The following is a 17,205-nucleotide window of genomic DNA, read 5'->3' on the forward strand; positions in this document are numbered from 1 at the left end:
CCTGCATCCATCTCCATGGGAGGCAAGGCCTTGCTGCTGGGATGGAAATGCTCAAATCTGCTGCCCAAGCTCCTCTCCTTGCACAGCTCTTGGGGGCACGTGGCCAGTGTTTGCCTCTGTGACTCACTCATCTAAAAGATGTGGGTTTTCCTTATGTTTTCTTTTGTATATGTTTTTATATACTTCTATTATATGTTTCCATATATTTTCTATTACATATGAACCCATTAAATCAGATTACAATCAGGACATCTTGATCTAGAAATGATTTTTTTTTTTTTTTTTTTTTGCGGTACGCGGGCCTCTCACTGTTGTGGTCTCTCCCGTTGCGGAGCACAGGCTCCGGACGCGCAGGCTCAGCGGCCATGGCTCATGGGCCCAGCCGCTCCGCGGCATGTGGGATCTTCCCGGACCGGGGCACGAACCTGTGTCCCCTGCATCGGCAGGTGGACTCCCAACCACTGCACCACCAGGGAAGCCCAGGCCATTTTCAATTGAACACCAAAGATACAGAATCAATTCCTATCACTGATTTCTTAGGTTGTTTAGCACAATTTTAAACTTTAAATAGTTCAACACTTAGGGACTTCCCTGGTGGTGCAGTGGATAAGACTCCATGCTCCCAATACAAAGGACCCAGGTTCAATCCCTGGTCAGGGAACTAGATCCCACATGCATGCCGCAACTAAGAGTTCACATGCCACAACTGAGGAGCCCGTGTGCCGCAACTAAGGATCTGGAGAGCCACAACTAAGGAGCCTGTGAGCTACAACTAAGGAGCCCACCTGCCGCAACTAAGACCCAATACAACCAAATAAATAAATAAATATTTAAAAAAAATAGTTCAACACTTAGAGTTTGTTTATCCCCATGATTTACTCTGACTTTCAGGGCTAAATGTCATTAAGAGAGAGCCTCAGCTATAAGTACCTATGTGATTACTTAAGAAGGCACAATGCTAGGCCACAGCAAGTGACTGCTTGAGAAGACAATTCACATTAATAGGAACAGAGATGGAGACTAGTATATTATCCTTCCTGCTTACACTCAAAAGACCTTCCTCCACCTTAGTTTTCTCTGACTACTAATTGGATAATCAGAGAGTCTGTATGGGAGAGAGAGGAGAGGTTTGCTCAATATCACAAAGATTCCTTCTATAAGGCATGGTTTGGGCTGACATCTTTTTAATGTACGTTCTTTTTTGGCCTAATATACTTTATTTTTCCTTTTGCAACCATGAAATGTTCTTGTGTGCATAATTATAGAATACAACCAGTGTAAAGAGATAATAAAATAGTATAAACACTATAAGCTAATAAAACAAGTACTAAAAAGTGCTGAGTCATGGTATATTTTACCTTAGGCATATTTTACTGCAATAGAAAAATTTCAGAGTAACCTGTACAGGACAGAAGACTAACATTGTGAGACAGTACATATGCTGTCTATTACAACTGCATAATGGGACCCAGGTGAAGGAAGATTCCAACATCCTGACAAAGGCACCAAAGAAATTAAAGCATCAAAAAACAAACAAACAAAGTCAGACATTAAAAGGGAGGAATTCTGCATGCCATGGTAAAGCTGCTTCTTTTTACCAAAAAAAAAAAAAAAAAAAAAAGGAAAATGTCAAAATCATTTCCATATCCCTTTGAAGCACAGTGTCAAATTATTCTTCTTTTAATGTATCCATTACCCATGGTATACAAGAAACCCTCCCTTGAAAACAGGAATGCACCAGAGAAAAGATATTCCAAAAGGCAAGAAAATTACGTAGTGGACAAACACAACCATCCAATGTGGCATCATCATCTAAGCACACTTGTCTTAAACGAGAGCTAGGCTGCAGCGATGGTTCAAACTCTCCTTACCTAAAGGAATGTGAAAAGGCTTGCAATCTGCAAGAAGCCAGAGTAAGCATTAAAAAAGAAAGGAAGTTCTGGTAAATCTAAAACAATTAAATAACCTACTTTTTAAAAGTTGTGTAAGGTTTTAACTGAATTCTAAAGGGCTACACAATCGAGTCAGCGCAGAAAGAAAAGAGAGCACCTAAGAGAAGTATATATAACTGTCAAAAGGGTTTAAGAGAGCTGTGTTTACTACATTGTGTTGAAAATGATAACAGTCCAAATACAATGAGCAAGTCATTTGTTTTTTTTGGTACAAAGTGTAATACCAATTAGCCAAACTTATTCAACCAACAAAATTCTGGTTGTAAAATCTACTTTCCCCACAAATGGAAAACACAAAGTCATGCAATCTGAAGGAATTTTTTTTAAAACACAAATCTTTCATGCCAACAGAAGCACAGACGATTTAATCCACATTTGTCATTTTCAGCACTATTTTAATCCACATGGTGGGTGGCGCAAGGCATGGGTGGACGCAAAAGCACTGTGAAGTGGTTTTACCAAAATGGCCAGGAAAATTCTGCAGACGCAGTGAAAATATAAATACAAAATAAAAAGCAACAGCTCAAAACAAGACTTGGGTCTCGGCAGGAACATAAATGGTACACAGCAATGCACAAACGAGCATGTTGTAAGCACGCTATGGGATAAAGATGTACCTCCTGGAAGTGAAGGCAGGACTCGGTGCTCCCGGACTCATCCCCATCAGACACCAGGCTCCGCCCACAACCACAGGTTTGCAAACACATACTTACCCGGTGTGATCAAGAACGACTAAAAGGACAAAATTCACAACCAGAATTTTTCAACAACCTTAAATGTATTCATAAGATGATCAGTTTGAAGGCTATGGCTAAAAGAATTTAGGGAAGCATTTCAGGTCCTGGTTTGAAGGAATGCCCTCCCTCACTCAAACAGAGAGGAATTCAGCATCAGCCAGAACCAGGCAGGAAACAAATGCAACCATGATAACAGATTTTAATTTGCCTCAGCTTAATTAAGCCAGGAAAAATGAGGACGTACTTTACATCTTCCAGCTTTTTGGTGATGACTGATCCAACAGATGAAAAAGCAGCTGAAGCCTTCTGTCCAGCCTGAGATAAGGTTTCAGAGGTCTTCTTGTACCTATATTAATTTATAAAAGAACAAAGCAAAGAAAGTAAGCTAACCTTTCCAGTATCCGTTATTTAGAATTCAGTGACGACTACCTCTTGAGAACTCTCAAAAAAAAAAATTTAGAACATCTAAAATTCTTCACGGCCACCAGGTCAGCATCATCACATCCATCAGGTCAGCATCATCACATCATCTTTTACTTAACCATCATTTCAGTTACAACCTTCTGCAGTGTTCTAGGACAGCCAGAAAGATAGAGGCCTATAAAGGCAGGGCCAAAGAAATCCGGGTAAGGGCTAAAAATAGTCATGGAGCCAAGATCAAAATGAGCCATAGGTTGAATGAAATTATATCTCTTTATTTTTTCCCTTTTCCACTTAAGCTAAATAAAACAAAAATGAAATCAGATTCCTCACATGTCTTTCACAACTTTATCTCCTAAAAAGGGGCCAGAAGCAAGGTAGGACCCATGGGTACTTTTTTATTATCCAAATCAATTTTGGGGGCATAAAGATTTTTTTTCAATTTTGCATATCTGTTGAGCTACCAAATAAGGACCGGTGTATTCTCAACGGGGTATGTAAAAGGTACAATACTTCAAATGACTTGAGTGGGATATCTGCTATAGCACAAAGGTATAATTTACCATCTCCCTCCTCCCATCTACACAGGGATTAGTGAAGGGAAAAACTAAAACAAAACCGAGAGAATATGGTACTTGCACAAAAGAGGTTCAGATCCCCACATTGTAGAGAGGAATGCTCAGGCATTTTTACTTACCCTGTCAAGATCGAATACTAAAAACAGAAAAACAACCCAGTTTATGATGATACAAAGAATGGTGTCCTGCATGTCTCCCACTGCCTACTTATACGGGCAGAAAGTGGAGGTGGTCACCCTCGTGCTGTCATGCCAGGATACAGTCAGCCTCACTGTTGCTGGTCACCAGCGCAGCAGATGGGACTGAACAGAGAACACAGTTCGGAGGCTGTCACTACAAGCCTGCTCCTCGTGTCAGGAAGCAAAACTGCATCATGACAATGTCGGATCAAAACCGTGTGACCAAAAAGACCAAAAGATTGAGGGGTGGTCCTCTGCCACCAGCATACATCAGAGATGGTGACCTGAGAATCTTATGGTAGGTATAGAAGAGGGTAAAAAAAAAAAAAAAAAAAAAAAAAAGACTGGCTCTGTACTGGGCCCGACCTGAGTTCAAATCCTGCCTCCATACTTTGAGAGGTTTGAGACCTCAGAACTTATTTGCTCCTGTTTCCTTATCTAGGGCTGTATCGCTACCCACTCTACTGGGTTATTCTGAGGATGAAGCGACTCGTGTCTGTATCTGGTAAGTCGATATGTAACATTTTTAGAGCTTAGGTTTTATTTCTTCAACTCACGTATGAGGCTGGTTTTCTTTCTGTTCCCTAGAACAGTCGGACAGACCGAAGTTAGAGAAGGGTCAGATACACCTGAGAATGGGGGGACGGGGGGTGGAGCGGGCAGTGCCGTGCGCAGTACAGAGAAAAGCTGCAGAAACGCCCTCAGTGCCTTTCGATCCAGTCCCCAGACAAAAAGGGCAAAGTGTCCTTCACAGTTTCTAGAACAATGTAGAATCAAGGGAACGTACGCAGATGTGGCTGTCACATCTTGCCACCCTTTGGCAATGTTCTGTTTTAGTTCCTGGAGCGAATTGATCCCGAGTTTCCGCTTGATCTCCGTTAGGTGCTTCTCTTTTGCTGCTAACACTTGGGACAGAGTCTGGATTTCTTCTTCTACCTGTGAGGAACACGGTTGGGGTAGGTATACAGTCATTCAAAGAGTTAAGATGGTTAGCACAAAACTATACTCAAAATTCTAGTCATTTTAAAACATTTTTGATTCATTTATCTGGCTCTTTAAAAACAACATATGATATGTTGTTACGTAAACCAGTTACATGTTGATCTCTCCTGTAAAGCTGCTTTCCTCTCTTCTCTATATTTCCATTTTGAATCGTCCCCAGTTACCTCACAGAGGCTGAGGGCTCAAACTTCCACACTGATAATATTCAAAGTATTCTAACAGCCACTCTCCCGACTGCTGGGTCTGCATTTCCAGCTGAACACTGCTGCTTGAATGCCCATAAAAACTCACATTTGTGTATTAAGTCAAACTAATCTCCATCCCCACCAACATACACACAACCATGCCAAATCAAAATCCAACTTTCTTGCATATTTCATATGAGTTTATACTCTAGTATAAACCGGAGCTCACACTGTCAGCCTCCGTACCTGCCAAAGTCACAAGCATAAATAAATCACACTGTCTCCCCCAGAGAGTCCTGTAGGTGTGGACCCGCTGATGCTGACTGACCAGCCTCAGCTTGGTGGTTAGAAATGGGCTCCCAACCCAAGGTCAGCCAACCCTCAAGAGGCCACCAGCCAGTCTCATTCAGGAACATAGTTTAAGGGCTTCCCTGGTGGCACAGTGGTTAAGAATCCGCCTGCCAATGCAGGGGATACAGGTTCGAGCCCTGGTCCGGGAAGATCCCACATGCCACGGAGCAACTAAACCCGTGCGCCACAACTACTGAGCCTGTGCTCTAGAGCCCACGAGCCACAACTACTGAAGCCCACACGCCTAGAGCCTGTGCTCCGCAACGAAGAGTAGCCCCTGCTCAACGGAACCAGAGAAGGCCTGCGTGCAGCATCAAAGACCCATTGCAGCCAAAAATAAATAAATAAATAGATTTATATATATATATATATTAAAAAAAGTATGTAGTTTGAGAAACTATGATCACACTGAGAGTAGAAGCTTGGATAAAGAAGCCCTGAAGTACAGGGTTGCACATGGTTAGCTTTCTAATATTTCTCATTGCACATGGTTAGCTTTCTAATATTTCTCTTTACCTGAACTCCAAATTTCAGATACTTCAAAGACTAGACTTAAAGGTTAAGTTTTCTACCCCTTGACCCATCCCTGAAGTATTCACTTGCCCTAATGAAAGTTAGAAAGAAAGACCACTGTAAATCTTTCGGAACAGTACATGACCCAGTACATTCCCTGCTTTTTTGTTGTCGATTGTGCTGCTAACATACCTACCTAGCTCAAGGTCAGAATACCATAGCAACAATTCCTTAATTATGGAATAATGAGTGGAAAAGTTACTACAAAGCTATGGTAATTAAGATCGTGTTGTAGAACTAAGAGTCCAGATATACACCTGCACATTTATGGTCAACTGATTTTCAACAAAGGTATTAGCATAAGTCAGTGGAAAAGAGTAGTTTTTTTTCCACAAATGGTGCTGGAACAACTGAATTTCCATATGCAAAAGAATGAGGTTGGATCCCTAAGTCAGACCATACATAAATATTAAGATAGATCAGAAATCTAAATGAAAAAGCTAAACAGGGGCTTCCCTGGTGGCACAGTGGTTGAGAGTCCGCTTGCCGATGCAAGGGACACGGGTTCGTGCCCCAGTCCGGGAAGATCCCACATGCCACGGAGAGGCTGGGCCCGTGAGCCATGGCCGCTGAGCCTGCGCGTCCGGAGGCTGTGCTCCGCAACGGAGAGGCCACAACAGTGAGAGGCCCACGTATCGCAAAAAAAAAAAAAAAAAAAAACACCTAAGCAATAAAACTATTAGAAGAAAACACAGAGGTAAATCTTAATAACCTTGGATTAGGCAACATCTCTTAGATATGATACCTCAAGCACAAGCAACCAAAGAAAAAATAGATAAATTGACATCCTCAAAATTTAAAACTGATGTGTTTCAAAGGACAGCATCATGAAAGTAAAAAGACAACTAACAGAATGGGGAAAATACTTGCAAATTATATATCTGATAAGGGTCTAGTATGCAAAATACATAAAGAGCACTTACAACTCAATAATAGAAAGGCAAATAATCCAATTAAAATGGACAACGGATTTAAATAGACATTCTGCCAAAGAAGATATATAAATGACCAATAATCATATGAAAAGATGGCCAATACCATTCATTAGTAATTAGAGAAGTGCAAATGAGATACTACTTCACCCCCACTAGGATGGCTAAAATCAAAAAGACAAACAATAACAAGTGCTGACAAGGATGTAGAGAAATTGGAACTCTCATACACTGCTGGTGGGAATGTAAAATTGTGCAGTTTGGCAGCAAAACAGTTGGACAGTTCCTCAAAAATTTAAACATGGAGTTATCATATGACCCAGAAATTCCATTCTTAGGTATATAACAAGAGAACTGAAAACATATGTTCAAACAAAAACCTGTACATGAATGTTCACAGTAGCATTATTCATAATAGCCAAAAAGTAGAAACAATCTAAATATCCAACAACTGATGAATGAATAAACAAAATGTGGTATATACGTATACAACAGAATATTATTCAGCCATAAAAAGGAATGAAGCACTGATATGACGGCAACATGGATGAACCTTGGAAGCATTATACTAAGTGAAAGAAGCCTGTCACAAAAGACCACATGTTGTTTGATTCCATTTATAGGAAATGCCCAGAATAGACAAATCTATAGAAATAGAAAGTAGATTAGTGGTTACCAGGGACTGGGGAGAGGGAGGATTGGGAGTGAATGCTAATGGGAACAGGGTTCCTTTTTGGGGTGATGAAAATGCTCTGGAATTAAGTAGTAGTGATAGTTGTATAACCTTGTGAATATATATAAATCAAGGAACTGTACACTTTAAAAGGATGAATGTGACGGTATGTAAATTATATCTCAAAAAGGAGTAAAAAAAACTAAAGTTGTTTATCTCCATTTTATTTAATTTCTACAACTATTTCAAGCAGTGACTCTAATGTGAAAAAACTGAACATTACCATTTTCTTTAAATGTAAATAATTTTATTATATCTTATTATCATTATGATATCATGATTATTATAATAATACTGTGATATCGCAATGTCATATATGATATGAGGTAAAGTAATAGTATATCTGCCATATCTCATGGAGTTTTCAGAAAAATAGAATAAACTTCTGATAAAACGTGAACACTATACAAATAAAAGGATAAATACACATGCATCAGAGTTCATGAAGACCTGAACACAAGACTCAGTGCTGCAGTGCATTACCTTATGACCTTAATCTCTATAATCTTGGATTAGGCAATGGTTTCTGACATGTGACAACTAAAGCACAAGTCACCAAAGGAAAAACAGATAAATTCAACTTCATCAAAATTAGAAACTTCTGTGTGTCAAAGGGTGAAAAGAAAGTGAAAAGGAAAACACACAGAATGGGGGAAAACGTTTACATATCATATGTCTGGTAACTTCATTTGTTAAATAACATTACATAACCTACTGGGAGAGTTAGACCTATATTAAGTGCTATTACTGTTAAGTTAATATTACTGATAATGACATAATTATACTGAGAACAGGCAAGGATTTGGAAAAACTACTCTCTCACATACTATGAGAAATCTTCTGGATAGCATTTTGGCCTTGTTGGTGTACATGGGAATGACTCTGTGACCTTAAAACCCAGTAGACCCAGGGATTCTACTTCTAGGAATTTATTCTAAAGAACTAATTAAAGAGGTGCCTAAAGGATTATATGTAAGTACTTCCATCAAAATACTGTTCATAATAGCAAAAAAGGAAACAACTAAATGTTTATAAATAATATGTCCATTAACTAAAAATGAGCTTGAAGCAATTAAAAAATGGGCTATGCAGCAATTTAAAATGATGTTTTAGAAGATTATTTACTGGCACAAAAATTTTTTTGAAATTCAGTTAAGTGAAGAAAAGTTACAGATGTGTATTCTGATGCCTTCATAAAATACTGAAATACGTTATAGCAATATATACATAGCAAAAAGTCTGGAAATCTGGAAACAGATAATCTAAATCTTTTACACTGTAGGTAATTTTAATTTTCTTTGATTTTTTTTGTTTCTGCACTAAACATAAATAACTTGTGGAAAAAGTATTTTTGTTTTCTCTTTTCAAAATAAGAATATTAGGCATGTACCACATAGTCAATATTTTTAATTCTTACTCTCCTCATAGGGCTTATCACCAATCTGCCTTGCCCATCCTATCCCCACCTAGTTTATAAAATCTGATGTAAAAAAGTGGATTGAACAAACAGATAAGTGAAAAGGAAACAAGAAAACTGAACAACACTATAAACCAACTAGAGCTAACAGACATAAATAGAACACCTCACCCCAAAACAGTAGAATACACCTTCTTCTCAAATGTACATGGAACACTCTCCAGGACAGAGCATATGTTAGGCAACAGAACAAGTCTCAATAAATTTAAAATCATACCAAATATCTTTATCAACCATAATGGAATGAAACTAGAAATCAAAAACAAAATGAAAATTGGAAAATTCATAAATTTATCAGAATTAAACAGCACACTCTTAAACCACCAATGAGTCAAAGAAGAAATCACAAAGGAAATTACAAAATACCCTGAGACAAATGAAATCAAACACACAGCATATTAAAACTTATGAGAAGTAGTAGTAGTGCTCAGAGGGAAATTTATAGCTGCAAATGCCTACATTAATAAAGAGGATCTCAAATCAATAACCTAACTCTACACCCTTACAGATCTAGAAAAAGAAGTGTAAACTAAACCCAATCTAACAAAAGGAAGAGAATAATAAAAATTAAATATAAGCAAAATAGAGAATAGAAAAACAATAGCAAAAAATCAATGACGTCAAAGGCTGCTCCTTGAAAAGATCAACAAAATTGACAAATCTTTAGCTAGACTGACAGAGGAAAAAAAAAGGAGAAGATGCAAGTAACTAAAATCAGAAATAAAAGTGGTGACACTACTACCAACCTTATAGAAATAAAAAGGATTATAAGAAAATATTATGAACAATTGTATGCCAACAGACTAGATAACCTAAATGAAATGGATGCAATCCTAGAAATTCACGAATGGTCAAAACTGACCCAAGAAGAAACAGACAATCTAAACAGATCTATAACATGTAAAGCAATTGCACGAATAATCAAAAATCTTCCAACAGGACTTCCCTGGTGGCACAGTGGTTGAGAGTCTGCCTGCCAATGCAGGGGACACGGGTTCGTGCCCCGGTCCAGGAAGATCCCACATGCCGCGGAGCGGCTGGGCCCGTGAGCCATGGCCGCTGAGCCTGCGCGTCCGGAGCCTGTGCTCCGCAACGGGAGAGGCCACAACAGTGAGAGGCCCACATACCACAAAAAAAAAAAAAAAAAAATCTTCCAACAAAGAAAAGTCCAAGACCAGAAGGCTTCACTGGTGAATTCTACCAAACAAAGAAGAAATAAGGCCAATTCTTCTCAAATTCTTCCACAAAATAGAAGAGAATGGAAAACTTCCTAACTCATTCCAAGAGGCCAGCCATTACTATGATACAAAAGCCAGACAAAGATATCACAAGAAAACTTCAAGTCAATCTCTCCCATGAATATAGATGCAAAAATACTCAGCAAAATACTAGCAAACCAAATCCAGAAGCATATTAAAAGGATTATACACCATGACCTAGAATACATACACCTAGGATAAAGTGGGATTTATCCTAGGAATGCAAGGATGATTCAACATATTGAAATCAATCAATGTAATATACCATATTAATTGAATTAAGATGAATACATGTTCATCTTAATAAGGTGCAGAAAAGCATTTGACAAAACCCAACACCCTTTCATGAAAAAAACACTGAACAAACTAGGAAGAGAAGGGAACTTCCTCAACATGAATAAGTGCATTTATAAAAAAACGAGGGCCTCCCTGGTGGCGCAGTGGTTGAGAGTCCGCCTGCGGATGCAGGGGATACGGGTTCGTGCCCCGGTCTGGGAGGATCCCATATGCCGCGGAGCGGCTGGGCCCGTGAGCCATGGCCGCTGGGCCTGCGCATCCGGAGCCTGTGCTCCGCAACGGGAGAGGCCACAACAGTGAGAGGCCCGCATACCGCAAAAAGAAAAAAAAAAAAAAAAAAAAAAAAAAAAAAAAAAAAAAAAAAAACGAAAGCTATCACCATACTGAATGGGGAAATATTGAAAGCATTTCCCCCAAGATTAGGAACAAGACAGGGATGCCCACTGTCACTGCTGCTATTCAACGTAGCACTGAGGTTTCAGCCAGATCAATAGGGAAGAAAAATAAATAAAGGCATCTAAAATGGAAAGGAAGAGTGAAACGACCTTTAACTGCAGATAACATTATCTTCTATATAGAAAATTCTTAAATAATCCACAAAAAATCTATTAGAGCTAATAAGCAAATTCAGCAAATTGCAGTATACAAGATTAACATGGAAACTTCAGCTGTATTTCTATATAGTAGCAATGAAAAATCTGAAAAGTAAATTAAGAAAATTCCATTTATAATCACATCAAAAAGAATAAAATACTTCAGAATAAGGGTAACTAAGGAATTATAAGATTTGTACACTGAAAACTATAAAACATTGCTAAAAGGAATTAAAGAAGACCTAAACAAATGAAAAAAACACTCCACATTCATGGAGTTTAAGAGTTAATATTGTTAAGGTGGCAATACTCCCCCAAATCAATCCTCAGATTCAATAAAAGCCCTATCAAAATCCCAACGGCATTTTTTGTGGGTAGAAAAGTAGATTCTAAATTCATATAGAATTGCAAGAGACCTTAAATAACAATTCTGAAAAAGAAGAAAAAGGTGAAAAAGTCACACTTCTCGATTTCAAAACTTACTACAGAGCTATAGTAATCGAAAGAGTGTGGTACACTCAGAAGGACAGACATATAGATGAATATATCAGAACTGAGAGTCCAGAAAGAAACCTTTACATCTATGTGAAATGATTTTTGACAAGAATGCCAAGAGCATTCACTGAGGATAATCTCTCAACAAATGGTGCTAACAAAACTAAAGTCACATGTGAAAGAATGAAGTTGAACCCTACCACAAACCATACACAAAAATTAACTCAAAATGGATCACAGGCTTATATATAAGAGAGAAGTTTTAGAAGAAAACATAGTGTAAATCTTCATGATTTGAGTTTTGGAAATGGATTCTTATATGTAATGCCAAAAGGACAAGCAACTAGAGGAAAAATAAACTGGACTTCATCAGACTTTAAAACCTTTGTGCATTACAACACTATGAAGAGGGCTTCCCTGGTGGCGCAGTGGTTGAGAGTCCGCCTGCCGATGCAGGGGACACGTGTTCGTGCCCTGGTCCGGGAAGATCCCACATGCCGCGGAGTGACTAGGCCCGTGAGCCATGGCCGCTGAGCCTGCGCGTCCGGAGCCTGTGCTCCACAACGGGAGAGGCCACAACAGTGAGAGGCCCGCGTACCGAAAAAAAAAACCACTATGAAGAGGGACGTCCCTGGTGGTCCAGTGGCTAAGACTCTGTGCCCCCAATGCAGGGGGCCCAGGTTTGATCCCTGGTCAAGGAACTAGATCCCACATGCTGCAACTAAGAGTTTGCATGATGCAACTAAAGACCCCGCATGCCGCAACTAAGACCCAGCGCAGCCAAATAAATAAATATATATATATTTTTAAAAAAGACACTATGAAGAAAGTAAAAGGACAATGTATGGAATGGGAGAAAATGTTTGCAAATTACATTTCTGATCAGGGTCTAGTATCCAGGGTACAGAAAGAGCTCTTACATCTCAACAACAAAAAGACAAATAATGTTTTAAGAACATGGCAGAGGTTTGAATAGACATTTCTCCAAAGAAGGCATATAAACGACTAATAAGCACATGAAAAGATGCTCAATATCATTCGTCATTAGTGAAATACAAATCAAAACCACAATGAGATACCACTTTACACTAAGATGGCTATAGTCAAAAAGACAGAAAATAAAAAACGTTGGCAAGGATGTACAGAAGTTGCTGATGGAGATGTGAAACGGTGTCCTCCCTGCTGTGAAAACAGTCTGGCAGGTCTGAAAAAAAAGTTACACATGGAATTACCATGTGATGAGCAATTCTACTTCTGGGTATATCCCAAAGGAATTAGAAATAGGTATTCGAATAAGTAGTTTTCCACAAATGTTCCTTAGCTCAGTATCTACAATAGTCAAAAGGTGGAAACCACCCAAATGTCCATCAACAGATGAACGGTTAAACAAAATACAGAAGATAAATACAATGGAATATTATTCAGCCACAAAAAAGCAGTGAAGTACCAATACAAGCTCAACAAGGATGAACCTCAGAAACATTATACTAAATGATAAAAGCCAGATACCGAAAGTCACATGATATGTGATTCCATTTAAATGAAATATCCAGAATAGGTAAATCCATAGAGAGAGAAAGCAGATTAATTATCACCAGGGGCTAAGGAAGGGAAAACTGGGGATGCCAGCTTAGTGAATATGAGGTCTCCTTTGGATGTGCTAAAAATGTTTGGAGCTAGATAGAGATGATAATTGCACAGCATTGTGAATATGCTGAATGCCACTGAACTGTACACTTTACAATGGTTGATTTTAAGAAAAAAAAAGAAGAGAGGGAGGGAGAGAGGAAGGTATGGAAAGAAGGTTCGAAGTACCTCTATCCACAACACTGCCAAGGGGAGAAAAACGTCAGTGAAGCAGCTGAAGAGCCAAGCGCATCGGGGTTAGTGAGGTCACCTAGAAGATATTCACTAGTAGCCCTCATCCATTTCCCACTTCACACCTTACTTCTCAGATCCACTTTACCTGTACATACCTTCCCTCATATAAAAACCAACTGATCTCACACTTCCTCGTCTCCTCTCCCCCCACTCAAGATCTCTAGGAGAGTAAACACATGTTGCTTTCTCTGCCCTGAAACTGAGTCTACGATATTACCATGTGCTTTAGAAAAACAAATGACAATATATTAAGTGCAAAACATGAAGTTCCAGAAGGATTGCGCCTTTACCTTTGCAAGTTCTCTTCTTAGCTCTTCTCTCTCCTCCTCTGATAGGGTCTCAGTGGCACTGATAGTGGCAGCAACATCTTCTCCTTCCTCGGGTACTGGGTCTGTTCTCAGTAGACCTTGTTGGAGATTTAAAAAAAAAAAAAAGTCTGTAAGGTATGAAAGTTAAGTAAAATTCTCCTTTGGGCTCCTCCACTGCCCCAGCCAGAATAAAGCCAATTAGGTTAGAGCCACATCTCATTTTTCTGCACCTTCAAATGATGTGGCTCTCCCAGGAACGAACCAAAAAAAAAAAAGTCTGACCTAACCACTAAAAACCACCAAATGACACCCTACCAAAATATGAATTTAAAAAATACAGCACGCTCTCTGCTTCTGTTCATTTCTCCAGTCACAATATACTTACTGCAAAGCAGAAGAGTTAAGAGGCCAAGAATGGGATCTTCCCAAGACCTTAAATGCTTAACTAGTCAATCAGCATGACTAATAATTCATAGAAACCAAAGGAAGGAGACTGTAAATGTCTTTAGCTTCCTCTACTAATCAGATTCAACTCTTAATAGCCTCAGTGAAGAAGTATCTAAAGAAATTTTATTCCATTTCTTTCCCCTAGTTAGTGGAAGTAGGAGACACCTTCTTGTAGCTTTTTAAAAATATGTATCTCATCCAGATACCCTTTTAAAAGTCCTAAATTATATACTCAGAGAATTGACCAACACCCACATAATATTTCTACCAAAACACTATTTATGACCAATCCTGCCACACCCATTGCCCTGGAATAGAGCCAATGTCTATTCATCCATCAGGAAGAACTTGGTATTTTCAGAGAGTAGCCAGGAAGGCACCTGCCTCTCGGCAAGTCTCCCATCTCTTCTGCCCAACCAAGTACAAGGCTAAGAGCGTGGGCAGTGAGGCCCCTGAACCTTGGGTGACAAATTTAAGAGGGCACTAAGAAATTATTTTAATATTTTATTGTAACATTTTTTAAAAATCAAAGTTAATTCAAAGAATCCATGGTGAACAAAGTACCAAATTTTTAAATAGACAGGCTCAGTATGGCTGATTATTTTAATATTTTAATGTAATATTTTTTAAAAATCAAAGTTAATTCAAAGAATCCACGGTGAACAAAGTACCAAAGTTTTAAATAGACAGGCTCAGTATGGCTGATTTTTCCTTTTGCCTCAGGCTCCAAAGGTGGCTTTTCATAGCACTGTTACTGATCTCGTCTTTATTTAAAATGTTAGTATGTTGTTCATCATGGATTCCTTCCACTTTAATCTTCTTAAAACACTGCATTAACATAATACGCATCTTGATTGCAGGGCTTTTCGATGCCCCCTTAATGCTACACCTGAGGCGAGGGCTCGCTCGCCTTACCCTGGTCGCAGTCCTGCCATCCATTCCCATGCCCCAGCTGTGGGCATTCAGTTTCCTCTGGCAACAGCTTTTTTGCACAGGGAACCAGGAAAAGGTCTCCTCTTCCTGCTCTTTGCCTCTTTCTGCCAGTGAGCATTCCAGGGATCACACTGTTCCCCACCAGCCCTCACGTCCACTTCTGGGAAGGGCTGGTTCCACCACAGTGGCAATGTGGCATCCGCCCAAAGCAGGATGCCGGGTGGCAGATGACAGACTTAAGAGGCAGGCAGAGAGGAAGACCAACAGAGAACAAGCACGCTGTTCCGACAAGCAGCCAGAGCCATGGCAAGCCCAGGAGAAATATACGTACGTACATTGTGTGAAAGGTACAAAGACACTTGCACTGATCCATTGTATATTAACTGCATAAGAGTAGTTGATAATTACAATAACAATAATTAGTAGCATAACAGTGCCTACCTGAAAGGTGTTTACAGAATTGTTAAAGGCATAAAAGTAATACAAATAAAACGATTCAGAAACCACAAACTAGAGTGGCAAATAGGATCTGCTTCAAGTCCTCTCATGAAAAGACAATACGTGACAGGTACAATCAGTGGATGGAAAGGCTCAATGAATAGCTGCTTCTGCAGGTTCCCTCCAAAATATCTTCAAGCAGATTGCCCGAGTACTGATAGAAATCTCATCATGTCACTCTCCAGCTTAAAATGGTTCCTTTGGTAGCTCCTTGTTGTTTTCAAAGCAACTTCAACCCCGTAGTTGAGCACACAAGCCTCACTGGCCCCATCCCCTGCTATCTGGCACTGGAACCTCTTACTCCAGCTTGAGTCATATCAAACTGCGGACATGGTGCTGTGCTATGTACGGCCAGAAACCACTGAGGAGGGTCCTTGTGCGCTTGCAAATGTATGCCCTATACCGGATTATTCGACAAAGGAGCGTGAGACTGAGGATGGAATACAAGCATACAGGCAGCAATCGTAGGAGGCAAGAGAATAAGAACCACCACAGAGTTCATTACAAACATTATTTTATTTTTAATGTTTTGCTCAGACCCTCTCAAGTTCTCCAACTAGGACAGGACCCAACAACACGCAAGGAAACTCAGGTGCTGGGACTTCCCTGGTGGTCCATGGTTAAGAATCTGCCTTACAATGCAGGGGATGCGGGTTTGATCCCCGGTCAGGGAACTAAGATCCCACATGCCGCAGGGCAACCAAGCCTGCGCGCTCTAGAACCTGCGCACTGCAACGGAGAGCCTGGGTGCCGCAACCAAGACCTGATGCAGCCAAATACATAAATAAACAAACAAACAAACAAAAAACTCAGGTGCTAAACCATGCCTTAAATAGCAAAGCCTCTTTCACGCTTTTTAATAAACACTGTTTTGCAAATCTACTTATGGGGGAAGATGCAATATCTGATTACTAATAATGCTTTCCGTGTAACTGCCCAATTCCAGAAAGAATCTAAGAGGATTCTGATATTAATCAAGAATTTAGTTGAGCTACCAGGGAAAATAAGAATCTCAGAAAAGGGCATTCTGGGGTTGTCCACAGTTAGCTTCGGGACCTCCAAGATGACCTTGGGATTTTATACTCAAGAGTCTAAGAAAGCTAGTAATTACACGTTCTGCTTTTTTCATATTAGCCTGTAGGTGGCAGCAAATTATCAATATTAAAATTTAAAGGCGAGGTTTGTTTTAGGATCATCAACTAGGGAAAAAAACTGGAAAATTAAGGACATGAGGAAGAACAGAAACATAGATATCGAAATCACCTGCAAAACCTAACAGTCATGACTTAGGAAAATTATTAATAACCATAGCCGCCACCACAAAGTGCATTCTATTTATATCCAAATCTGAGCTAAGTGGTCCCAATACATTACA

General features: G+C 39.5%; 1 protein-coding gene across 4 annotated transcripts in view; it reads right to left on the bottom strand.

Moving 5' to 3' along the window:
• TPD52 (tumor protein D52) overlaps positions 1–17,205 on the bottom strand; it is a 115,607-nt gene that overhangs the window by 14,374 nt on the left and 84,028 nt on the right. For 2 of the 4 annotated variants that reach the window (XM_081258351.1, XM_081258350.1), the window contains exons 2-5: positions 13,935–14,050; positions 4,654–4,802; positions 2,934–3,035; positions 1,872–1,898 (exon numbers count right to left, since the gene is read on the bottom strand). In XM_081258351.1, coding sequence (XP_081114477.1) covers positions 1,872–1,898; positions 2,934–3,035; positions 4,654–4,802; positions 13,935–14,050 — 394 coding nt within the window. The remainder of the gene's footprint in view (positions 1–1,871; positions 1,899–2,933; positions 3,036–4,653; positions 4,803–13,934; positions 14,051–17,205) is intronic. The other 2 variants (XM_081258353.1, XM_081258352.1) reach the window with 1 other exon arrangement.

This window comes from Mesoplodon bidens (genome assembly GCF_964165515.1).
Source record: "Mesoplodon bidens genome assembly, chromosome: 16".
Lineage (NCBI taxonomy): Eukaryota > Metazoa > Chordata > Mammalia > Artiodactyla > Ziphiidae > Mesoplodon > Mesoplodon bidens.